At 42.0% G+C, this 25,787-nt stretch overlaps 1 protein-coding gene, 1 non-coding gene and 1 pseudogene across 2 annotated transcripts; 2 read left to right on the forward strand and 1 right to left on the reverse strand.

Moving 5' to 3' along the window:
- Window positions 1–4,953: 4,953 nt before the first annotated feature.
- On the reverse strand, window positions 4,954–16,859 carry LOC118793285 (zinc finger and SCAN domain-containing protein 21-like). The gene is made up of 3 exons (XM_036551396.1): window positions 16,459–16,859; window positions 7,984–8,092; window positions 4,954–6,668 (listed from the first exon to the last, which is right to left on the reverse strand). The coding sequence occupies exons 1-3, from the start codon at window positions 16,843–16,845 to the stop codon at window positions 5,236–5,238; spliced, it is 1,929 nt and encodes a 642-aa protein (XP_036407289.1). The 5' UTR covers window positions 16,846–16,859; the 3' UTR covers window positions 4,954–5,235.
- A 357-nt stretch (window positions 16,860–17,216) lies between these two features.
- Window positions 17,217–17,289, forward strand: trnak-cuu. Its single transcript has one exon. It is a non-coding gene; the product is annotated as a tRNA-Lys (tRNA).
- A 1,420-nt stretch (window positions 17,290–18,709) lies between these two features.
- LOC118793048 lies at window positions 18,710–25,313 on the forward strand (annotated as a pseudogene).
- The last annotated feature ends 474 nt before the right edge of the window (window positions 25,314–25,787 follow it).

Consider the following 25,787-nt stretch of genomic DNA (forward strand, 5'->3'; position numbering starts at 1 on the left):
CTCTTCCACTCTTTTCTCCTGCCTGGTATTAAGAACAAATGACAGGGTATAACTTTGGTCCCCCAGAGTCCGCTGGCCTAACACACAAACAGATGGAGAGAGAGAGAGAGAGAGAGAGAGAGAGAGAGAGAAGAAGAGCACTTAGCCTGTGACTGAGGCTTCTTTGAGATTACAGATAGCAGTGGTTGGGGGGGGGGGGGGGGTTAAGCATTAAATCTTCTTAATGAAAGGATTTTAAAAAATTAAAAGATGAAGATCTGCACAGATGTCTCCATTTCTCTTTCTCTTTCTCTGCTATAGTCAATGCATTGTTTGCCATTGTGTCATGTGTAACAAAACAATATATGCCAACCCACTAACCATTTTTAGCATTAAAACACATGCATACATACACATTAAGGTTGTGACATTAAAACGAAAGAATATTTTATTTCATACTTTTTCCAAACCTTTATTACACATCTGCATCAAAACTTGGACTGCAATTTACTATTTTAGATTATTTTTAATGTAATAATTATTAGTGAGTAGTGCTACTGCTAATTATATTATCAAGTAGAGTGAGAGAGCAAGAGACAGAAAGCTAGAGAGAGAGAGAGAGAGAGAGAGAGAGATAGACCTGTGTCAGCAGGGGTGTATGGCAAGGAAAGGGGGAATTTGTACTGTTCAAAAATAAAGTGAATGTTTCTCTTTTCTTCCTCTAGAATGAAAGGAGCAAGCAGAAAGAAGGCATAGTGTGCCATTATGCCTGACATAATTTATATTCTGTTCTGTCATGACACGTTCTGGCAACACAATTCACTTTATTGTTATGCCAGCACAGAGAATTTGAAATGAGGAAGAGACAGAGAAAGAGGCAAAAATAGAGTGATGGAGAAAGTGAGAGGAGGGTGAGAGAGTACGGCGGTGAGTTAAGTGCATTTACATGTGCTGAAACCGTGCACTGTATATTAGGAGAGAGACAGAGATTGGAGGAGGGGGGGGGGGGGGGCAACAGAGCATTTCCAGATGTAATGTGCTCTGCTGCATGCAAACTGGTCTTCCACAGGGAGTTAGAGGAACAGGAAACACATTTACAACCTTGTGCCGGTATATGTGTCTATTTATTGAGCAACCAGAGCAACAGTTACACTACGTCAGTATACAATAATGCTTCTTGACAAATACAATACATTGTAAGGTGTATCCCCTCTTCACCAAATAAAATGCTGCTTATCTTCAGCAACTGGATAAACTTCACACTGCTTCCAGGGTCAGTTACTTGGCTGCAGCTAGAAGTGTTGTGTTACAAAATAAAGAAAAAAAAACCTTTCTGTGTTGTCATGACAACAGATCTGACCCATCTGAATGTGGTCATTTAGAGGGGTCAAAGGTCCTGTGGGAGGAGGGAGGGATGAACAAGGCAAAGCTGTATTTTTAGACCTCCCAAAAGAAGAGGGAGTTAAAGTGTGAATGGGGTGTGTGTTGTAAGGGAATGTCGGAGTCCTTCAATTGTTGAGTTGAACTTGCTGTCGTCTTGGCAACTGAGGTTCCTTTGATGCTTGGCTATACATTATGAATGCAATGGTGGGAGACCCCACAAAGCAGTGCCATATCCCTTCAGTTCTATGCAGATTTCCCATACTGAACCTTACTTGCAGCTGGTGGTGTCCATCATTTTATAAGGAAGGCAGGGCTGAACCTGGGTTCATATAAGATGAAGGAAACTTTTTAAAAATTTTTTGCAATAAATATGCATAGCACCTTTGGAATAATATGCGGTTTGAATAAATCTACATAGCAAACATATGATTTCTAAGACTGATTACTGCAGTGCAGTAAATCTTTGGAAGCCTGCCAGCTTACTTCCTAGGCAAACCAGAGCTGTCAGGGTGTAAAACTGCCCACATCAGCCCTGTCCTGGTTGACCTGAACTGGTTATCAGTAAAATTCATAGTGGAAGCTAAGACTCTGCTTCTGTTTTTTTAAGGTTTTAAATGGCACCTGCCCTACCTACTTGATAGAGCTGGTCTCTGTTCACACCCCCTGATTAAATGGTTAGCCTTTAGGACTATGAAATCAGAAAAATGCACTGGCTGATTTATTCCATGCACCAGTCTGTGTGTGTATGTGAGAATGAGGTACTGTACTGTTAACTCCAGGACATGGGTACAACAAAAATAGGCCATGGCCATGTCCTTTTGAAATAAAGACATTAAGCTGTGGTATTTTACTGTTCTTTTTTGGATTCTTCTGCAGGGAGCAAATAATTTGTTTTTCTGCTAGAACTTAAGTGTTCTCTATTTTTATATTTGACACATCATTGTGTTTTGACAAATATCTGTAATTTCTTCCACTGACCCCACTACTGTAATGCTGTGAAAAACATACATGATCATTCATTGTCATGACACTGTCAGAAAGCAAAGCCACCTTCAGACAGATGACTACTTTTCTGCATATGTGTTAGTTGGATGGTAACTTTCACTCAGAATTTTTTCATTACAGCTCAGGGTCTTCCTAATGTGGTATACTAGGCTAATCTGACCCTCAGATTGCACTACAATAATGCAAGAACTTTCTTTATGGGGTTGGCTAGCACACTCAGACCATGAATTTGTGTCTGTGAATTGCTCATTGGAAAAATTCTTTTCATTTTTCATTTAATGCCATTGATTAATACAAAAAAATCTAATTTGAAGTAAAATGTAATTTCTTTATGGGTTTATGAACTATTTTTCTTACTGTCATCCCTCATGCCAACATAGCTATGTTAAATTCCCGCTTGGGAGGGGGGGGGGGTGCTGCATTGTTTTAGGAGGTCAGGGCATTCTCCCATTGCAGGTGGGTGGGCATGGCCTGTCATGGGCCAAATAACAGTACTAAGGGCATCTCAATTGACCCTCGTTCTCCTACTTCCCTCTCTGGAAACCCCTTACGAAAGCCAACATGATTAAATGTCTACTGCTAGCAAGCTATATCATCCACAGAGGTCAGGAACTAGCCAGTGAATATAGCTATTCAGCAAGCCAATTAACTACATATATATACATATATATATATACATATATATATATATATACACTATGTGGACAAAAGTATTCGGACGCCTGTACATTGTAATGACATTGTATTCAAATACACATACTTTAATATGGAGTTGGTCCCCCTTTTGCAGCTATAACAGCTTCCACTCGTCTTGGAAGGCTTTCCACAAGATTTTGGAGTGTTTCTGTGGGAATTTGTGCCCATTCATTCTGTAGAGCATTTATGAGGCCAAGCACTGATGTCGGACGACAAGGCCTGGCTCGCAATCTCCGTTCCAGTTCATCCCAAAGGTGCTCAATGGGGTTGAGGTCAGGGCTCTGTGTGGGCCAGTCAAGTTCTTCCACACCGAACTCATCAAACCATGTCTTTATAGTCCTTGCTTTGTGCACTGGGGCACAGTCATGTTGGACAAGAAAAGGGCCTTCCCCAAACTGTTGCCACAAAGTTGGAAGCATTTTGAACAAATAGCATTGTCCAGAATGTCTTGGTATGCTGAAGCATTAAGATTGCCCTTCCCTGGAGATAAGGGGCCTAGCCCAAACCCTGAAAAACAGCTGTGGCCAAATACTTTTGTCTATATAGTGTGTATATATATATATATATATATATATATATATGATACCACAGAAGGCAGGCCGCTGGGAAGGCTAGCATGTATAATATTCAGTCAACAGCAACAAATATGATCCCAACAGTGAAAACACTGGGCACTGGGAAAACACATTATTGGCAAAAACACAAAAACAAAATAAAACTTAACTCCTCTGGAACCAACCTACCACTTTCCTAGCCCTCTGGACAGCTAAGCCGCTTACCAGAGCCATAACTCAGGGAACCAGCCAAAGAATAGTCAAGGAACAGGTGCAGGTCTCGTCTCAGAGTGGGTAGCCATCCAGAGGAACAGTCAAACACATTATAAGAAACCACCTCACACGCACACTAAAAATTCTCTTAACTTCCACCGACACAGCCAGCTGTGCTCCTTTTATAGCCTCTTAGTGAGGGCCAGGTATGGCTCATCCCCCTGTTCCTTCTCTTGGCTTGAAAGCCACTGCTGCCTGAAGTACTGCCCATCCACAACAGCATCCCTGGTTGTGTCATGTTAGCTTTACCTAGCCTGGTAGATAAATAAATAAAAATAGCCAGGCAGTTGCTTTATTTCCATACAAAGACATTTATGCAACACATTAACCTTGGTTCACTATTTATAAACAATGGTGAAGACATTAACAGCCTGTGTGCTACTGTTCATATTTGCTTGAAGTCTGAGTTGCCGTCCACAGTTGGAACTGTCTCTAACACAAAGGGTTATGGGTTGTCAGTTTCAGCCCCCTGGTGCAAAGCTAGGACCTTTGTAGACTCACAACAAGCCCTGTCCTACTCTGCCTCCTATAGTATTGAGACAGTCACAGTATGGTGGGTGGGGTAGGATGCAGGGCACGGTTTGGGACACAGTCAAATGGTGAAGCTTCTTTCTGCTTTCATTTTTCAGTTCTAGTCACACTGAGCTATCCACAAATGCCGAGCTAGCACAGCAAGAAAAATACTCATATTCATCACAATTAAATCCAATTTTTACTATGAGTTTTTTGCACTTTCTTTCAAAAAACAGATGTTCCCTATTTTGAAAAATGAACACGAATAAATCTGTAGATAAAAGTAAAAATAAACCCATACGTGATGGGGCTTAGGCACTGGTAAAGTGTTGCTCAACAAGCAAATGTGGGCAAACTAATGAAAGGTATAACAGATCAGACACTGGTTACTTTTATTTTACCTTTATTACCTTGTCATAGAACTCAAAAGGGATGAATTTTATCCAACAATTTGTTCACAATATTGACAACTAAATGAAGGAAATTTGTAAGTTAGCTACTAAAAGGATCGGAGATTCCAATGTAAAAATATTATTTAACAACAGGAAATGGCATGTGACAAGGTGGTGATACCTGAGCAACAACAGGATTCCTTGCATAACACAGCTCAAAGGAGTAACGATACTGTACTCTTGTGAAACAAAAGTCGACTAATATTGGCGTTCGCATCAAGACATTCGACTGGAACAGCAGCTCTCTCTTTCCAAAACAAACATGCAGTTAAGTCTGAAGGTAGTTTAAAAACTTGTAAATAAAAAAAATCTCAAACATGCACAAATTCTTTTTTACTGGGCAAAATAAAACCAAAATAAAACTTACTGATTAAAAAAATTCAGAATAATTCAAAATTTAAATTCAACATTGGTGCGGAGTAGTCTTGTAATGGCAACCCTGCAGCACCATACAGTTGTGGGGGAAAAACTGGTTTCTCCCCTATGTGAATTCTCTGGTGCCTTGTTAGGCTGTCCTGCAGAGTGAAGCTTTTCCCACAATGTGCACAGCTGTATGGTCTCTGTCCAGTGTGAACACTCTGATGCCTTTTGAGAACATGCAACTGAGTGAAGCTCTTCCCACATTGTTCACAGCTGAAAGGCTTCTCTCCCGTGTGAATTAGCTGGTGTATTTTAAGATGACTTCCCTGAGTGAATCGTTTTTCACAGTACATACAAACATACGGTTTTTCTCCTGTATGAATTCGCTGATGTCTTCTTAGGCTGTCTTGCAGAGTGAAGCTTTTCCCACAATGAGCACAAATGTATGGTCTCTGTCCAGTATGAACACTCTGATGTCTTTTGAGAACATGGACATGAGTGAAGCTCTTCCCACACTGAGTGCAGCTGAACGGTTTCTCTCCTGTGTGTATAAACTGGTGTATTCTAAGGTGACCTTGCTGACTGAAACTTTTCCCGCAGTATGAACAACCAAACCGTCTTTCTACTGAGTTAGCTTTGTGATGAGCCTTGTATCTTTTTGATAAACTGCAGCTGTCATCACATGGGGAATGTCTGTTCATATATGGTCCAGGTATGTCCATGTTTAACTTGTCTGTCCCAGTCCTGCTGGTCAACTGATAATGGTTTTCTATACGTGTGTGCTGCTGCAGCCTCAGAAGATTTATAATGTCCTGAGGAGGGCACACTGTAGAAAGACCTTTCGGCTGCACTTGTTCTCTCTCCTTACCTTGTCTGGACAGTACAGTTGGTGAATGCACAACCTCTGCACAGTCCCCATCACTGCAAGTTAAGGACATCTCTACCTCCTGTTTGATGTGTAGAGATTCCGTGTCAAATGATCCTAAAGATGCCAGACTGCAGCGTGCCTGCGTGGTATGAACAGGATGCTGGTCTCTCAGAATTACAGGACACTGTGAGCCCTCCCTGTGGGAGTCAGTGAGGCCTGGATCTCTGCTCTCTGTTCCTGCGCCTGTGAGTGCTGACCCCAGAGGACTGACGTGCATGGGAGAGCCTGAGTGACTCAGAGTCCCTGCACTGTTTTCATTCTCCTCCTCGGACTTGTGGACCACCTCCAGTCTGTTGAGCAGCTGTGCAGCCTGGCTGGTGGCGTGTGGCTCTGTGAACTCTTCTGCAGCTGCAGGCATTGCGGCCCACTGGCCCTTAGGGCTCACTGCAGGTGCAGACATTGTGTCCCATTGGCCCTGAGAGCTCTCTGCAGGTGCAGGTGTGGCATCCCACTGGTGCACAGAGAACTGCTGTTCACCTTGAGGTTTCTTCCCTTCCTCTTTCAGAGCACTAGACTCCATTACACCTGAAGTTAATGCAAAAACACACATTGTTCAATGGACAATTACACACGTTACAACAAAATAAGAAGGAAACGTTACACTCTAATTCCCATCTACAGAAATGATTGGAATACAAATCTAATCCACATCTGCTCTGCGTTTTCCCATGGCAAGCCTTTTCCAATTAAAAAGTAAACTTTCACAAGGCTCTATTTTCCCTAGGTCACTGTCTGCCTGCTATCAGACCTTGACCTTCATAAAGAAGGATTATTGCAAACCAGAATAATAAGATACCATTTCCATGTTATTTAAATGTCACATTAATATATAAAGGGCAGCATACTGGAGACATCACATGTTTAGTTATTTTAAGGCCCTTTGTACTCACTTTGAGTGATTTAATGTTCCAAAAACAGATTCATTTGATTCCTGTAGCAAATTATCAGTAGCACATACATACATTCAAGCACTAATGAATTCCTACTGTGGCCATTTAATAAAATCAGTTAAGTACTGAACACCTTAGGTAGGGAGGTAAAATAATTCAAAATCACTACAGAATTGTGCCACAAAAAAATGTAATTTCTGCACATACAGTATTTCTTCACTCCACCTTATGTGATGTATGAGCTGAATACTTATTTCATATCAATTTTCGGTGGTTTTAATTCCATCATACTTAATCTTTCCCAAAACGGGACTCAAATTCTAACACAACACAAGATCTGCATCCACCCACATAGTGAACAATGTCTACACATGTTTACTCAAAATATCAGTCCTATCCTGAGGATCCTGTGATTTAGCCACCAGTGTGTGCCAGGCTACTTCCTCCTATGTCAGCTGCACAATCTATGTCTGCCAAATGTAGTGTAATCATGGCCTGGCCACAGTGAGTACTAGGGTGCCAGCATTGCCTGGAGTGACTCACGTCTACTCAAAATGTTGACTCAAACCTTAAGGTCAGAGGTGGAAAACCCCGGCTTAAGAAAGTAAAAGTCCTGCCATGTATTTGTTCCACCTTTGCACTACACCAGCTGAATTTAATTAGCACAACTCTTCAGCCAGGTAGAGGAGCTAATTAGTGAAATCACCTTGTTTAGTGAATGGCTAGAACGAATACATGGTAGGACTTTTACTTCTGAAGCTGGGGTTTTCCACCTCTGCTTAAGGTCATCTAATGACACGTGAGCCATATGTGAAGGGTTGAAGTGGCTCAGTATTGATTCATATGCAACGTGATGTGTATGGGGTTGAAATGACTCAACAGTGAATCATGTGTTATTTGATGTGTGTTGGGTTAAAGTCAGAGTAAAAACTGTGTTTCCTGTGGTTTACCCTGGCCTTTATCCTCTAGTCTTCCCCTTGAGTCATTACTCTCCATGTCCTCAGGTCTTTCCTCCTTGATTAAAACTGATTCAGGCAAGTAATCCTCCATGTCTGCATTCTGTAAGAAAAATAAAATGATCTTTATGAGTCATTAAATACTATTGTCAAATTTTAGTTAATTATGTATTCATTTAGCACATGAGCTTAATTAAATAAATGCATATCATGAGACAAAAAAGAATGCATGTACTGTGGACAATGGAAAAGTTACATTTAATAAAAATTTCATTTAAGAAAAAAGTCCATAGACACAGAGAAAAAGGTTGAAGATGACTTCTCTTTATGAGGGGTTATTTTGTGTGAAATTTTCAGTGAACTATCCATGTGATCAGTCTCAATTGTTGCTTTATCAAACCACGCAAAGTATTTCTACTCAGCAAATAAGTCTCTCTTCCTGGTTTTACTGTGCCGCATGTACCTGGAATCCTGCAAGCTAATTCACTATTATAATGCTTTCCCACACAAAAATGTTATAGACAATACAGAAGAACACAAAGATGTGTTCTAGCTCTCCAGGTGCAGAAGTGCTCTGGTATATCTGACACATGCCTTGATATTTTGTACACACAGCATGGATCGCCTCAGTCCACTTCTCTTCTCCAGTTACACTGCTGACAATCCAGTGTACAACTGGCTTCCCAACCACTATGCTTACAGCTATCAGGGTGCAGTGCTGCCCTTTTCTGAAAGTCAGTGCCTTTTTAAGTGTTTACAGCATCTTCAGGTCAAACAGCTAGAAAATAAATGAAAATTAGACCTAGTGCTGACCGAAAAATCGTGAACAATTCACCTATCACAGGGCTGCCCAATCTCGCTCCCTTTGTTTTGGCCCATGAGCTATGTGCTCCCGCCGCCACGTTCTTCCAGGTAAGATGACGCACCCCTTAAAACTGATGCTCCACCAATGAGCGGAAAGGGGCAGGGGCGTAGCGAGCGCTGGTTGAATAGAATACCGAGGTGACTACGTCACACTGGTGTCGGAAGTAAAATTCCCCATTCATTTTCAAAGTCAAAGTCAAAGTCAACTTTATTGTCAATTCTCCAATATGCACAGGACATATGGAGGATTGAAATTGCGTTTCTCTCAGGCCCACGGTGACAATACAACAGTTCGACATTGTGACACTGAGAGACATGAACAAGAATTTTCACAGAAACGAGCTACAAATATTTACAGCAAGGGCATCAAGGCACATGGTAGGTTTAGAAATATAAAAAATAAATATAAAAATATAAATATAAATACAGATTCCACAGGAATATGATGTAGACTGTTATATAAGTAAAGTGACTGTGCAGATCTGTGTGAGTTTGCGTGTGATTAATGTTGGGAGTAGGGATGGGTGGAGAATAGTCCAGGCTTCAGTATGGGGGGGGGTTTCAAAGTTCAGTTCTGTGTTGGAGCAGATGGCTGAGGGAGGGAAGAGAGTTCAACTTCCTAACAGCCTGGTGGATGAAGCTGTCCCTCAACCTTGAGGTACGGGCCTGGAGGCTTCTGAATCTCCTCCCCGATGGGAGGGGACTGAAGAGCGTGTGCGAAGGATGAGTGGGGTCAGCAGCAATGCTCTGTGCTTTACGGGCTAGGCGTGTGTTGTAGATGTCCAGGAGGGAGGGGAGTGAGGCACCAGAGATCTTTTCTGCTGCATCCACTACGCGCTGCAAGGTTCTCCTGTTGGCGGTGGTGCAGCTCCCAAACCACACAGTGATGCAGCTGGTAAGGATGCTCTCAATGGTGCCACGGTAGAAGGAGCACATGATGGGAACTGGGGCTGTGGCTCTCCTCAGTTTGCAGAGGAAGTAGAGACATTGCTTTCTTGGCCAGTGATGTGGTGTTGTTTGACCAGGAGAGGTCTTCTGTTATGTGCACACCCAGAAACTTGGTGCTACTCACCCTCTCCACAGCTGCACCATTGATGGTCAGAGGATGATGCTGGGTGTGCTCTCTCCTGAAGTCAACGACCATCTCCTTTGCTTTCTTCACATTCAGGGAGAGATTGTTGTCGCCACACCACTTGGCAAGTTGGCTCACCTCTGTCCTGTAGTTAGCCTCATCTTTGTTTGTGATGAGACCCACCACAGTTGTGTCATCCGCAAACTTGATGAAGATGTTGGAGCTGTACTTTGGTGTGCAGTCATGGGTCAGCAGCGTAAAGAGAAGGGGGCTAAGCACACATCCCTGAGGGGCTCCAGTGTTCAGTATGATGTTGCTGGATGTGTGGTTGCCGACCTGAACTGCCTGTGGTCTTCCAGTGAGGAAGTCCAGTAACCAGTTGCATAGTGAAGTGCTAAGGCCCAGGTGATCCAGTTTCTGAATTAACTGCATGGGGATGATTGTGTTGAATGCTGAACTGAAGTCTATGAACAGCATTCTCACATATGAGTCCTTCTTTTCCAGATGGGTGAGGGCTGAATGTATAGCAGTGGAGATTGCGTCATCTGTGGACCGGTTGGCTCGATATGCAAACTGGAATGGGTCCAGGGAGGGAGGGAGGATGGATTTGATGTGCTGCATGACTAACCGTTCGAAGCACTTCATTAAGATGGGCGTCAGTGCAACAGGGCGGTAGTCATTGAAGCTGGATGGAGATGGCTTCTTTGGCACAGGTATTATTGTGGTTGCTTTGAAGCAGGTAGGGACAACTGCCTGGCTCACGGAGGTGTTGAAGATGTCTGTAAAGACATCTTTGAGCTCCTCTGCACAGTCCTTCAGCATACGGCCAGGTATGTTGTCGGGCCCAGCAGCTTTGCGGGCATTGATTCTGGAGACGGAGCTCTTCACGCTGGCTGGAGATAGGCACAAGACCTGGTCATCAGGAGGGGGTGGTGATTTGTGAGCAGGTGAGGAGTTGTTTGCTTCAAAGCGTGCGAAGAAGTTATTGAGGTTGTTATCATAGACTTTTTTTTAAAACGCACTTTTGAAGTACTTCTAGTGATTTATGGCTTACCATCAATTTCCGGATTATATATTGTGATCCCAACTTGAGACTTATATTGTTTATTTTAATTGTTTCAAACTAAATTTTACGTACTTTAATTTTTTTTTTATTTTATATGCTAGTACAACCACGGGCTAAAAACTACACGTCCCATGAAGCCACGGAGCGTTCTCATTCCCGCTCTCCGGCCTTGCTAGCTAGAGTGTGGCTAATCATCGCTGTAGCGGCTAACTTGCAAGCTCGTTCTTAGCAGTCATCGCTATCAGCAAGCTCATCGTTAGCAGCATTGGTGTCTTTTAGCCATAAGCCGTTTTCACATATGAACTCCGGACAAAGTGCGGAGAATCAGGGCCGGAGATTGGCCGGAATTGCCCTTTCACACATGTAGCACACAACAGGAGATTGTCCGTGACAGACGCGTTCTCACCTACTGGAAATATTCCGGTTTGGTTTAGGTGAGGGGCGGCGCCTGGGTAGAGCGTGCAGGAGGCAGGACATTCCCGGAGTATTCCCTGTAGGTGAGAACGCCTGTGTCATCTCCTGTTGTGTGCTACATGTGTGAAAGGGCTGTTCCAGCCAAGTTGCGGACCTGATTCTCCGCACTTTCTCCGGAGTTCATATGTGAAAACGGCTATCGCTATCAGCAATAGCAAGTTCATCGTTATTAGCAATGGTGTCGCTTAGCCATATCATCTTCTTCAAAGATGAGACCCGAGGTTTTCAGCAAAATCATTATAAAACAGGGCATGTGGAGGAATCTAGTTATTTTGAGGGGCCATATCATCGGTTTGGTCAGGGCGAGCATGAGGGATAAGAACTACAGGGTGTCGGTGAGTGTAGGCCAGTGTAACGTTAGGTAGCACAGCTAACCAGTTATCTAGCTAGCAAAGTCAGGTTACCACATCATCACCCATCGAACTTGCTAAGTGGACCGATTGTTAGCCCACGATTTTGAATGATGAAAAACGCCGGAAGCCTTTGAGACATATCTACAGTCAGAAACACCTTGATGTTTACAAAAAGATAATTCTGCTTACACGTGTACATTTGGGCACTCAAGTCGAGTGAAAATGCACATTAAGTTAGCTACATTTGATAGACGTCTCTCTGATAACATTCACGGTTTCCATAATGTAAAACTATTTTGGAAATCTGAAAAATCTGCAGTCCGGGACAAAGCACTGAACCATTTTATAACGATTACGGTTGTCTGTTAGCTAGCCAACTACCAACCGCCGTCATCGTCGTCCACTAGCAAACCTGAGCTCAGAACCAACGGTTTTCTAAACTGAACATCCCAGAATGCCCGAATGAGATGGTGGTATCTGATTTGTCAGGACGTTCCCCCCGCATTGCTCTATTGGATATGTCGTTCGAAAAGTGGACTACAAGTCTTAAATCTTAACATTTTCGGAAAATATCGAAACATTTGATGAGTCCAAATATATCCTCATACCGAACAGGTTAATTCAGGAAATTCCCAGCTCCTGAAATGAATCCGAACTTGAGAAAAAATGCATAGTGTGCGAAGCCCATTGTAATTTCCCATAAGGAAAAATTTGTATATGGTTGATATGGTTGATTCCAATTATCCAGATATTAGTTTAGCTAGTTAGTTAGCTAGCTATCTAGCTAGCTTGCTCTAGGTTAGCTAGCTAGCTAGCTAGCTAGCTAGCTAGCTACCGAAGTACTCAATCTATGGTCGATCTCCATGTTTGCACGGACTAAATGGCTTATCCATTAGTCACTTTTAATAAGGCCTTCTTCTTAGCTAGCTAGCTTACTTGCCGTGATAACGGCACACAGCTAACATTGAAAACTTGTCTCGTTTTATTTAGCGTTAATAAAAAAACGGGGTGACAATGCATTATTTTACTTAGGTTAGATGGGCGTGTTGTTGGTACGCTTACGCAACTAAGCTCTCTTTGAACTAATCGTGACGTGACTTTGTCGGTGTCAGAGGATTACATACGAACATGTGTCATTGAAAACTGCTGTGCAACATGCCTTAACAGTGAAAGCATTCATGAAATTATGGTATCTTTTTATTGAAATAAACGTTCATTTCTCAGTCCTCCCAAATGAACCATCAGATGATGGGCACACAGAGGGGGCCGGTAAAAACTTTTTTGACGGTCCACCGGGATTTGTCCCGGCATGCCCGATGGCCAATACACTACTGGTTGCCAGCCATCAGTTTCACCAGGCAAAGTCTTTATGCCTCAAGTGTAACTGCAATTTATATTTTAACTAAAAAAACATATATATATTAACATATGCATATAACACTGATTTAGGCATAGAAAAAGGACACTGAGGGAGTCCAATCAGACTTAGTTTCTCTATATATCTGGCCCTTTCTTCGGGCAGAAAGGTATTGAAATAGGCTGGCTTTGACATTTTTTGTTAAAGCTGTTTCCCATTCACTCCCGTTCAGCTTCGCGGAATGTTTTCCCCCACGGGGGGCGTGGTATTCCCTCCGATGACGCATTGCGCTCTGTCTCTATGGCCCTCAAAACAACTGAATTCCTCGACATGCCCTGATTTATAATGGTTTTCGCCCCGCTGAAAACTTCGGGTCTCATCCTTAAAGAAGAGGAGAATATGGCTAAGCGACACCATTGCTAATAAAGATGAACTTGTGTAGCAGAGCTGAAGTGATTAGCTCGTGTGAGTCCTGCGTAAAAGCCTTAGGTGGCGGGTAGCAGGTAGCCGAGCGGTTGCAGCGGCTACGTCACTTCCCCGAGACCTGGTTGCCGACAGGCTAAGGGCAAATTGCCTTTAGCTCAACTGGCAACGACGCTGGCCTTAAGGGGTTGGCAGCGAGCAGTGAGAACCTCGGTTCGAAATTCGCTCGCTCGCCGACCGACGTATCATTGTATTAAACACAACGCAAGATACCACCCGTTGCACTTGCTATTGCTGATAGCGATGACTACTAAAGACGAACCTGCAAGTTAGCCGCTATAGTGATAGCTGATAGCGATGATTAGCCACACTCTAGCTAGCAAGGCCGGAGTTTTGCTTTTTTTGATTACTGGCCACATGTCAATGTCCATGGACCAAGCAGATAATCATTTGTTTTACTCCCAGTTTCGCAGTTTCCCGTACTAAACGCAGTCATGTTGCACTCGGTCCAACTAAGGGAGCGTATTATGGTGGGAAAGTGACATCGACGCATACCCTCTATACGTGTGTTTGTGATAAACTACAGTCAGCCCGATTTCAAGTGACGTCAAATAAAAAGATGAAATCGTGTTACACGCTATCAAAACCGATTCCCGACAAGGTTCCCTTTGGAAAAAGCACTAACTCTTAACAACACTCTGCCAAGTGTTTACTTACAATAAACTGCTAACCGTGGAAACAAACTGTGGCTATTTCTGCGCAGGAACAAGTGTTGAAATTGATGGCTAAAATGCATGTTTTATTTTAAGTTGACGCGATCTCAGTAAGGAAACCAAACTATTGCCATTTCAGCCACACAAGCCAGTACGAAATCACTACCAATTAGACAAAACAATTATCCCAAACCTGGCAGCCCGGGTTAGCGGATTCTGTTGTATTTCCGACCAATAATCTGTTGTTGGTGTTATTAGTTAGTCAACGTTACTATATAAAACATAATTACCAAATCGTTCCGTTATTTCATTTCTTTATTCAATGAGCATAGGCTAATCAATGTTTGGGGTCTATGTTAGCAGTGTACCTATTAAAGCAGAAAGGCATATGAACTGTATAGCTAATATGCATACTTCAGTATTTGTTTATTTATCGCAAGTCGTATCATCATCGCAATATTGAACAATGTTATCGCACATTGCAGGTTTTCCTCATATCGTGCAGGCCTAATTAGACGGCAGCCTTCTACTTCAGGTAAGTTCAGTGCTTTGGTGGAAATCAGCCTTGTGTGGTCAAATAAGATAGCTAGGTATCAACTCGGACAATAGTCCTGGGTGGCTAGAGAGATGGCTACCCGTAGAACGTGGGTAGCTTGGGACGGGGGCTTAGTTGGTTATGGGTATCCATAGTAACTATGGCAAGGAGTTTTAACATTTACTCAACCTTCCCATTATCAACACTGCCTGTGGAATACCCCATGCAAATAACTGATTGCAACCTGTCTCCGGTTGATCGCATTATAGTTCGGTTTGAAGGCAACACCAATTACTTTGTTATCATTATCATTTGAAAGCATGAGTCACATTTCACAAAGCGACACTACTCTTTGACATCAATGTTTGTATTCCTGCATATCAACGTGTTGGTCGTTGATTGAAACAACAAAGTCGCATAGTCAAACATTTCTCATGTCTTTTGCAAACTAGCTGGAAATCAAACAGTCAGGTTAAGTCTTTTAAGTGGAGACACATGCAAATGTTATTGTAAAAGGAGACACTTGCCTTCCATTTACCTTTGAATTGACACCAGTCAATCTATGTTTCCACTACAAATTAATTGCACCACAATTACACATCTTTCATGTGTGTGTCCTTGCAATCTCAATTGCATGTATCCCCACTTACATTGCAAATGTCTCCTCTGATGTTCCTATTTGCATGTGTCACATCACAGAATCTTGGTTAGCAGACCTGTTTTGCATTACACTAAGCAGTGAAAGTGGTTGATATCAGGGTATCTTGACTGCAGACAAATAAAGTTAAATACTAACAACCTCATGATTGATATTAACAGTGTAACTGCTTGGCCTGCTCAATAGCTTGTCTCAATGTGAAGGTTTAATGTCCTTGATATCAAACTTTATGTATTCTGTTGCAATAATAGTATGGTTGATTACAACATTGCATATACTGATGGCAACATTGTCCTGACCAATTACAGTATGTGTCCTCTGTATATCAACCAGTCAAGTTCTGATCACAGTTAATTACTGGTACAAAACGAAAGCAAAAACAATCTCTCTTTCCACTTATTTCACACTACTGAAAAAATATTTGTGAATGAACCAAGCATACTGCACTCCCACTTTAGAAGACAGGAAGGGAGAAGGGAGTGTCTGCCCAATGAAGTCAAAGGTGGGTTGAGCTTGAGGTGTAAACAAAAGTAGTTCTTTGTACTGTGATGGATGTAGAATTGAAGATGCTGGTAAACAAGGAAGGACGGGGAACTAACTCATTGAAGAAAGAGCCAATACACAAATAGACATATGCATGTGTCGGTCATGTTGGTGAAGTATGCACTACATACCCTAACAAAGGCAGTTCAACCACAAAACCCGGACAAAAGGGCCCATAGGTCGCACACTCCTGCCTATTTTGCTCTGCAGTTAAACGCTTTTGTTGGCCAACCACCAACAAAAACTCTACATTGGTTTATTCAGGCTCATTCATGTCAAGATTGATTTTGACTGTAATTCTCTTTTATTTGTTTGTAAAACTAAATGCAATTCAAATGTTAGTACAAGTAAGACATAAGACCAGCAAGCAACAACTCCATAAGTAGTCGTTTTAAAAGACGCATCGCAAACCTTTGCACCACCAAATCGATTGAGAGCAGAGCTCTCTCGCCCTCCAGCGCTTCTCATCCAACATTGTCGAGCTGACCTGAGTTCGCCTTCCATCAGCTGGAGTTTCCGCCTCAGCAGTTTATTTTCTTTCTGGCTTTGTGATATTTCCAAACGTAAAACAGCAGAGCCGTCATCCACAAGTTTGCTAATGTCTGCCACCGCCGCTTTAACCAGTACCTCCATTATGGAGGCTAACTGGGACTGAAAAATGACACAGTTTGACATTTTAAAGTTTCCACCTGACCACTTCACACGCCTTTCAAATCCGTCAATAACTTTAGAATTGCGTTCTATGTGCTGGTTTTGAGCTTGCAACGTCTGAACGATGACAAGTCTGAATTTCAACATGTAACGTAGGCTATTCTTACATGACTTCCTGCATATGCGTGACGCAATGAAAACAAGCAGTTAGTTTCCGGAGCACCTACCGTAACTATTGGAGCATCATCGTAAATACTTTTGAGTTACCCTGAAGGAAGGCAACCGTTATCCGACTGCTCAACTGGCCTCTTGTGTAATTTAGTCCCTTTATTATTTCAAAGTTTAGTCGAACCAGGGACTAATATAGTTTCAAGCCACCTGCAACATATATCTAAAAGTAATTAAAACTTGCGGAGAACAGTTGATCCCCAAAAACCAGTCTCCTGCAGGAATCGACAGGTCCAGCGGCTCCCTACAATACGAGCCTGGATTTGAATTACAAAAGCATTTATATGGTAGCCCGGCTAGCTCAGTCGGTAGAGCATGAGACTCTTAATCTCAGGGTCGTGGGTTCGAGCCCCACGTTGGGCGAGCACGACCTTTTCCTTTACGTTCGGAGTTTTACCCAATGGTATGCTATAGTTTATGCCAAACTGCTGTAACTATTACGAAGTTCAGTATCGGTCTGTGCGCACGTGTGACATTTCATGCATTGGTTGTAAACCCCCAAGGACAATAAAATGCCAAACTATGTCAATAAGCACATTGCTGAGGATGAACAACATTAAGTTAAACCCGTGAAATCGCGTTGCCGAAGGTAGCACCTCTTCAGACTCTACCTGGACTGACCCAGCACACAATTGCTGCCCCCCCGCCCATCAGTGCTGTCGTAAATTGCTGTGCTTTTTAAATTGTCTCTTGTTGCCGCCTTTACCCTGACGCTCATTGCACCGTTTGAAGTTGTCGAAGTCCGCCGTTTGAAAGTGTATCGTATTAGTTGCCCTATAGGCTGTAATTGTACAAATCTAATAGTACTGTGTCCTCAAACAGACGCTACTCTCAGCTGAGAACTGTCTCATTGTGGAACTGTACACATCCTGTCCCCGTACTGTCGCTATACTTGCTGTATGCACTTTTGTAAGTCACTTTGGATAAAAGCGTCTGCTAAATAAATAAATGTAAATGTAAATGTAGCAGCATGTTGCCAGAATGAATCTGAGGAATACACTGTAATCGCTGACGGAAATATCTGCACAATAGGCGGTTTTAGGTACCGGTCGTGAAACATTTTGTCCTTGTTCTGTCTGCAATGATTTATAGCCATAATGGATATTGCTGTCACTACTGAAGAAATGCAAAGTGGAGCTGGCAGATTTCTACGTTTATCTTCAGCACTTGTTTTAAAAATAAGCCTACATTCAGTTCAAGCTGGCCTTGTTCTTTTCGTTAGCGAGTCGTATTTACATGTTACTATGCGGCTAATTTTCGAAATGCTTAGAATTACTGCTTCTCAGTAGTTAACAGGGAAATCATGCTCTTGATCAACTGCTCTTGTGACAAAACTTGAAATAATGGGGATTGAACGAGAGGCCTCACACTTGCAAAGCATAATCTCTATCGCTGAAGTACATCCCCAAATGCCCACTTTGCTGTTGAACACTGCATCACCTACGTAATACGAAGATGACGTAATAGCAGCCAAAAGAGAACAAATAAAAAGATACTTACACAAAAACTCAATTTACATGTATTGTTAATTGGATGTGATTGATGGGCTGGAAGGGGTTGAACTTTTTTTCAATTCCATAATTTCCAACGTCATGTCAACGTCATGATTCTATGTGAAACCCTGAGTGTTTAAGTGTTAGGCCTGCAAAAACAAATTTAGGCTTTGACTTTTAAAAAGTTCACCCCAGAGTAGGCAATGGGAGATATTTATAAAGCTTCTTCTTATACAGTTTATTTCCTATTATTTACAATTCTAGGTTTGCCTGAAAAGCAAGAAAGCAATATGGCTGATGCAGGTTAAATGGGTTTAGCTCTCCGGAGTGAACCTTTTGATTTAAGGTCAGTCTGTTCCACTGTTGCCAATTACTGGACAGGTTGGAAGACAGTGGTGCATCTCTCTTCAGACCTTGTTCCCAAGTCTCTGAGATATTTTTCTTGAACTGTGAATGGTAACAGATGTCCAACTGGATTAAAAATTCTTGCAGCTCATATTTTGTGTTCTTCCTCTTTATTTTGGGATTTACATCAGGCTGCTTGATTCAACAATGAAATCATCAGAGCTGGGTCTCCATGTCAATCCCAGAACCTTTAGATCACTGAATTTTCATCTTAGAATTTTTTTTATCACCTTTTCCTATTTTCATTTCTTCTGAAGTTCACTTGAATCTGTTTTCCATTTGCACAATGACATACCTGAAGTCATCATGATTTCCTTTGCTTTTGTGTATAGTATCCGCAGCCTCCAACTGCTCCACAGATAAGATCATCCACATAAAGACATTTTCTGAGTGTGGTGACAGTGTCTGCATAGACATCCTGGCTGATGTGGATACTAATAGGAATGGGCTCAAAGATGAAACTCCAGGTGCTCCAGATGGAACCCTTGCCATTCTCAGGGTGCTTTCACATTAGAGTTTTTGGTGTGGACCCGAGTCCGCTTGAGTCATTAGTTCAGTTTGTTTTGTTGATGTAGAAGGTGTTTTCCGAACTCGGGTGCGTACCAAGGGACCGTACCCGAGTCCTCCAGAAAACTGGGTTCTGGGGTACAGTTCACCTGAACTCCAGTGCAATTCGCATTTGGCGTGAAGGCTATCCAATCTAAAACCAGGAAGTAAACGCTATTGATGACTAAATGTGACTAGAGGACAGCTACGTGTCAATTCGCATCAAAAAACTATTCAGGGAAATAATTGCAGTAGCCACACTGTGCCTGTATGCTCTGCAACCAAACATGCAAATTCATTTCTCATTGCTGCCTGTCTCCGCAAAAACCTCCTTATCCGAGCAGCTCGCATCACTCTCAGACAGCGGGACGCATTTATGGCATAGTGAAAATGCCAAACACGGTTATTTTGGTGCTGACACCATATTAACAAAAAAGATTAATAAGGAAACAAAGCTTTCCATTTTTCCATGGGAAGGTGCACAGAATAGAATATTTCAATCTCCCAAGTCAAATGTGTATGGTTCGTTTGCTTCACAGGGGCCCAGGGCCTCATGCATGCGGGGCATGCGCTCTACCACTGAGCTACTGTGGTGGAGAAATGTTTTTTGAGCACTACTTGAACACTATGTATGGTTTTGAGCACTACTATTAACATGAGCACTGGAATTCGGACGCCTGACCATTACACCAACAGGGACTGTAATGACATTGTATTCAAATACATATACTTTAAAATGGAGTTGGTCCCCCTTTTGCAGCTATAACAGCTTCCACTCGTCTTGGAAGGCTTTCCACAAGATTTTGGAATGTTTCTGTGGGAATTTGTGCCCATTCATTCTGTAGAGCATTTATGAGGTCAGGCACTGATGTTGGATGACAAGGTCTGGCTCGCAATCTCCGTTCCATTTCATCCCAAAGGCGCGCGATAGGGTTGAGGTCAGGGCTCTGTGCGGGCCAGTCAAGTTCTTCCACACCAAACTCATCAAACCATGTCTTTGCTTCGTGCACTGGGGCACAGTCATGTTGGGATGGCACCATCTGTGACATTATAGGTTGGTGGGGCATACCCCATACCTATACAGCACTGACGGTTTGGCCCTTTACCCCATACCTATACAGAACTGAGATTTAGGCCCTTTACCCCATACCTACAGTATACAGAACTGAGAGTTAGGCCCTTTACCCCATACCTATACAGAACTGAAAATTAGGCTCTTTACCCCTTATCTATAGAGCACTAGGAGTTAGGCCCTTTACCCCATACCTATACAACTCTGAGAATTGGGCCCTTTACCTCGCATCGAGATTTGCTGTTCCCAGCTAGAATCAACCTACTGTCTCTGTCTCTAAGACAACTTAGCTAGTTGCCTTACCGAAAAGGTTTCATAAAGACTTCAGAAAACATTGGATAAGTTTGCTTTGGAATCGTGCATATTGACTTTGTGTGAGGTAATGTGACCCCATGATTTCATTTTGATATTAATACATTTAATGGCAGGCCTATCTTCGCAACTTCAATAGTGTTTCTATCTATACTACTTGTGTTGATAATAAACACCTCTGTTCCTCCCCCAAGACCAAAAAGATTGGTAATTTATACATTCCCCCTTTCATGTCTCTCTATGCAATGGTCTTTAACAAAGCAGACAGATACTGATCTGAGGACCTGTACATTTATGTCTCTCTGTGCATTACTCATTGTCAGTGCAGTCAGATACTGATCAGATATCTGAGGATCTGTACATGTTATGTCTCCTGTTTCAGGCTCCATTCATTCTGTAGAGCATTTATGAGGCCAGGCACTGATGTCGGACGACAAGGCCTGGCTCGCAATCTCCGTTCCAGTTCATCCCAAAAGTGCTTGATGGGGTTGAGGTCAGGGCTCTGTGCGGGCCAGTCAAGTTCTTCCACACCGAACTCATCAAACCACTACTTTTGCACTGGGGCACAGTCATGTTGGAAAAGAAAAGGGCCTTCCCCAAACTGTTGCCACAAAGTTGGAAGCATAGCATTGTCCAAAATGTCTTGGTATGCTGAAGCATTAAGATTGCCCTTCACTGGAGATAAGGGGCCTAGCCTAAACCCTGAAAAACAGCTGTGGCCAAATACTTTTGTCCATATAGTGTAAGTAGCGAGTAGCTAGTTCAGCGATTGCAAGCTGTTATGTCACAAAACTGTATTTGAACTAACTGGGTTGCACAAATGCACCATGACGAATCTAGAAAAGGAACCCGTTTTTTTGCTGCAACCTTTCTGTTAATAATTTTCTTTCTTCATTCCAGTGCCTCCTTATACCATCACATACATACTTTACTCAGAGGTACCATTCCTTAATTTCTTCCTTGTGAACATCACGTGATGATGCGGCTCAGAAATGGCTCTCACCAAAGTGGAATACTGTATATTCAGTGCACCTATACAACAATGTAAATTACTCATGTGCAAACCATTAGAGTTTGAAATAAAAAGAGATATGGAGTGGGAATGACATGGAAGTAGTCTTGCTTATTCCAGTTATCTTGTAACATCTGGACCTATATATTCATTTTAAAAATTGTCCCCTCCTGTGGAAAATGCGTAGCAGTATCCTCATGGAGAGGCATTGTCAAGGATCTGTGATGTAAGTTCCCACATATTTGCTAGCTGCTAAATGTTTCACTGGAACATGATGATGTGTAATTGAGCAAAGATGCTCCATTTCCCTCACTGCATTAGGAACTCCCTTTTTTATCTTTGCATCACTTCATTTCCTCAACATGTTTCACTGAGGGATTAAGGGAGAGGTATAAGGAAGATATGGCAGAAAGGTATTTCTGAAGTAATGGAATATATCCCTGGTGTCTGATACGTTCCATAATGCATTCTGGGGTTGGTGCTGATGGGTGTGTCCTGTGTCCTGGCAGGGCGACGTGGTGCCATGAGGTTCATGCTGGCAGACCAGGACCAGGAGTGAAAGGAGAATGTGGTGGCTTTCGAGGACTGGATGAAAGGGGATCTGAAAGCAAGCTGTGTGGGTGTAGAGAGTTTATAATCATTTGTGATCTGGAAGTCCATATACCATGGAAAGAAACAGTATCTTACAGTTATAATTTCAACTTTGTCTAATTAAGAAACAAACCCAGTGGAAATGTTGATCATATCCAGAGTACGCGACCCTAGCTCACAGCTCAGGCAGCTTTGGACTCAGAATGCACCAATGCTTTCCTCAGGTTTATTTTCTCATAGAACAATCCTTAAGTGATTGAACCCCTTGTGCCACCTGGGGGCAGTATCAAGCTGTTTTAAATAAATGACTCTTTGAGCACACACGTCTGAGGTGGTGAAGGGCATATTTACAGAGTTGGAAACTGAACCTCAGTCTCAGAAAGCAGTGACCTCATCAATAAAAAGTTGGGCCTTGTTGCAAGAGATGAATGTCCTCCTACAAGATGTTACTAGCAGCACCCACCTGGCCATACATGGTCACTATACACATATGCAAGGAGCAAATATTGCTGCTTATGAGTTTTCACTTGTTTTTAAAAAATGACTTTCGTAGAGCAATTTTAAGTACAATGTCAGTTACCACAGACATTAATGAGGCTGTAATATGTTGCTTTGGAAAGAGTTCATCTTAATCAAATTGTCTGTATAGTGGTGAGTGCAGAATTGGTAATAGCTGTGATTTATATGAACAAAATGTGGTCTTTCAGGCAGCTGAAAGAGATGCTGTCAAATGACTGACTGAGTTGACCTCTTTTAGGTGTTTGGCCAGCTGCCAAAGTTTGAAGATGGAGACTTTGTTCTTTTCCACTCCAATTCCATCCTGAGGTACCTGGGCCGCAAACATGGTAACAATGTTTTTCACTTTTATGGAAGCCATGCATCAGTTTCTGTTAGTGACAAACAATTTGCACTATAATTTGTTGTGCCAATCTTGAAAAGAAATACTCTGTATTTTAATAGTCCAAGGGGTGTGAAAATCCCAACTGGTATGAGACAGTAAAGGCAGCATCTGACCTTCCAGGGACTTATGGGAAAGATAAGAAAGAAGCAGCCCTTATTGACATGATGAATGACAGTGTGGAGGACCTGCGTGTCAAATACCTGCACGTAATCTTCTCCTTTCTTTTTTGTTTTTTCTTTTCTCAAAATCTGATGCACTAGATATTGTATAAATATTGTATATTATACTGGGGCAAAAATTTTTACAACTTTCATATAGAAGAGTTTTTATGTATTTATGCTAGAAACAGAACAATTTCTTTTAACTGTTGCTAGAATAACTTATGTAGGTTTTTGTAGAAAAAATTGGACTGCCTAGGTGAACCAGAACTATTGGGTTACAGTAAACATGCCATAACTAATATGCTAGGTTAGCATGTGGATGCAACTGACACATTCCCTTCATGTTACTCTCTCTTTCAGGAAACTGGTAAAGACCAGTACATAAAAGATCTCCCAGGCCATCTTGCTAAGGTTGATGCAGTTCTGGCCCGCAGCAAAAGTGGTTTTCTTGTTGGTGACCAGGTAAATCATTTTTTTTGCTGAAACAACCTAACTAAGATAATACTCTGAAGATATACATTAAGTGCATTACAGTGGCTTCTGAAACATGGTGTCTAGAGTTCTAGATTGGTGTCAGTAAACTGCCTTTCCACAGTTTATGCAATGAGGGTTCTCTAGCTACAAGAAGCCCCTGCCATTCACAGTCTTTCCATTTGTGGTCTCATAGTTGCGCCATGACAGCTGTGCTAGTGTCATACCCCCCATACTCAGCCTCACTGTTTAAGACTGTTCTCAGACACAAAGGGAATGAAGTGGCTCTTTAAGTGTTCATGAGGATCATGTGCTGGCCTGAAAAGGCAGCAAACCAAAAGACCAGACTTGGCAGTTGTTTCCTCAGACTTCAGAATCACTATGGGGTTATGACAAGACGGTTATTCAGAAGTCCTTTCAAAAACACCCTTTTGAATAGCTAGATAGCTTATTCTTGTAACTAACAAAAGAAATTTTTCACTTTTATAAACTGCATTTATGTTTACTTTTTCCTGGAGTTATGATGCAGGAGCTATCTAATTAATTATTCAGTTCATTTTCATAACTTTTTCTTTTGTCTTATTATCTATCTAGCTAGCTAATTAGCTTTTGATGTTGATGTTTATATTTATAGAATATTACTTAGGTTAAGCTAAATTTTCAATTACTGAAGAATCTAGATTAAACACAGGTAAGACAGGTGTGTAAGTCTTAGTGCATGAGTCTGTTATTGCTACAAGTGCTCACAAATATCCTCAGTTGCAGACATCTGTAGAATCCCTGCAAGTGGTGAGGGTCACCTGTATTCTAATCAAACACTGGGAGTATGTGACAGTCACCTATATGCACCTGTAGATAAACTGAGGGTCACCTGTGACCACACTGAGTGGAGTGTGGAGTTTTCATTTAATATTTCACAAAAACATGTGTTCATGTGAGGGTTCTGGATTTTAGAATAATGGGCACTATAAATTAGGATTCCATTTGGTTTCTAACCTGAAAGTGCTGAACACTGTTTTTTGCTGCCTATATGTGTTTTCACTGATGACATAGGTAAGCCACAGTACTATCCTATTAAACACTTATTGCTGGTTCTTCCACAAGACATGGATTCAAATGCTATATTGGGGGAAGCTGTTAGAACCCTTTACTCAGTTTGTAATTTCTGCAGTCTGTGGTGGTGAATTGGACTAATTTTGCCATTGTAATGATCATTGTCCTCTTCTTCATGGCTAGATTTCATATGCTGACTAGTCTCTTCGAGGTCCTGCTGAACCACCAGGTTCTGTGTTCATCCTGCCTGGATTCCTTTCCTGCCCTGAAGGCTTTCACTGAGAACATGGCCAGCCGACCGAAAATCAAGGCTTTCTTTGACTCTGATGATTACAAGAAGCTGCCCATCAATGGAAATGGCAAGCAGTGATTGGCCAGTGAGGAGATTGCACTGGGGCTTTTGTCTCCACTGTTACTATAGCTGTTATGCTGTTACTTACTTCTAGCTGTTCTGGTTAAGTGCTCAATTAAACAATCAAAGGCACATTTGTGTAGTGTGAAGGAATATGAAATTGATGAAATGAATATATTTTTCTAGGTGGAGGTATGTCTGATCAGATTTCCTAAATCATGAGCTATTCTGTTTAAATGTTCCTTGGAAATCTACTACTCTTTGGGGTTTATGCAATTTTGATAATGCCTGCGAATGCTTTTCAGGGTGTCCTGTTGTCATGCATTCATCATGATGAGGCATTTCTCGTCCCCAACTATTCGAGTCAAAGTGGATTTGTAGCAGTTGGCTACTGTGGCTATTAACCAAGTTAAGAAGTGTATTGTATTCACGAGAACTAGTCTGTGTGCATTGACTATGAGTTACAGCTTGCAAGGTACCCAAAGCAGTACA

Source organism: Megalops cyprinoides, chromosome 18, assembly GCF_013368585.1.
Source record: "Megalops cyprinoides isolate fMegCyp1 chromosome 18, fMegCyp1.pri, whole genome shotgun sequence".
Taxonomy (NCBI): domain Eukaryota; kingdom Metazoa; phylum Chordata; class Actinopteri; order Elopiformes; family Megalopidae; genus Megalops; species Megalops cyprinoides.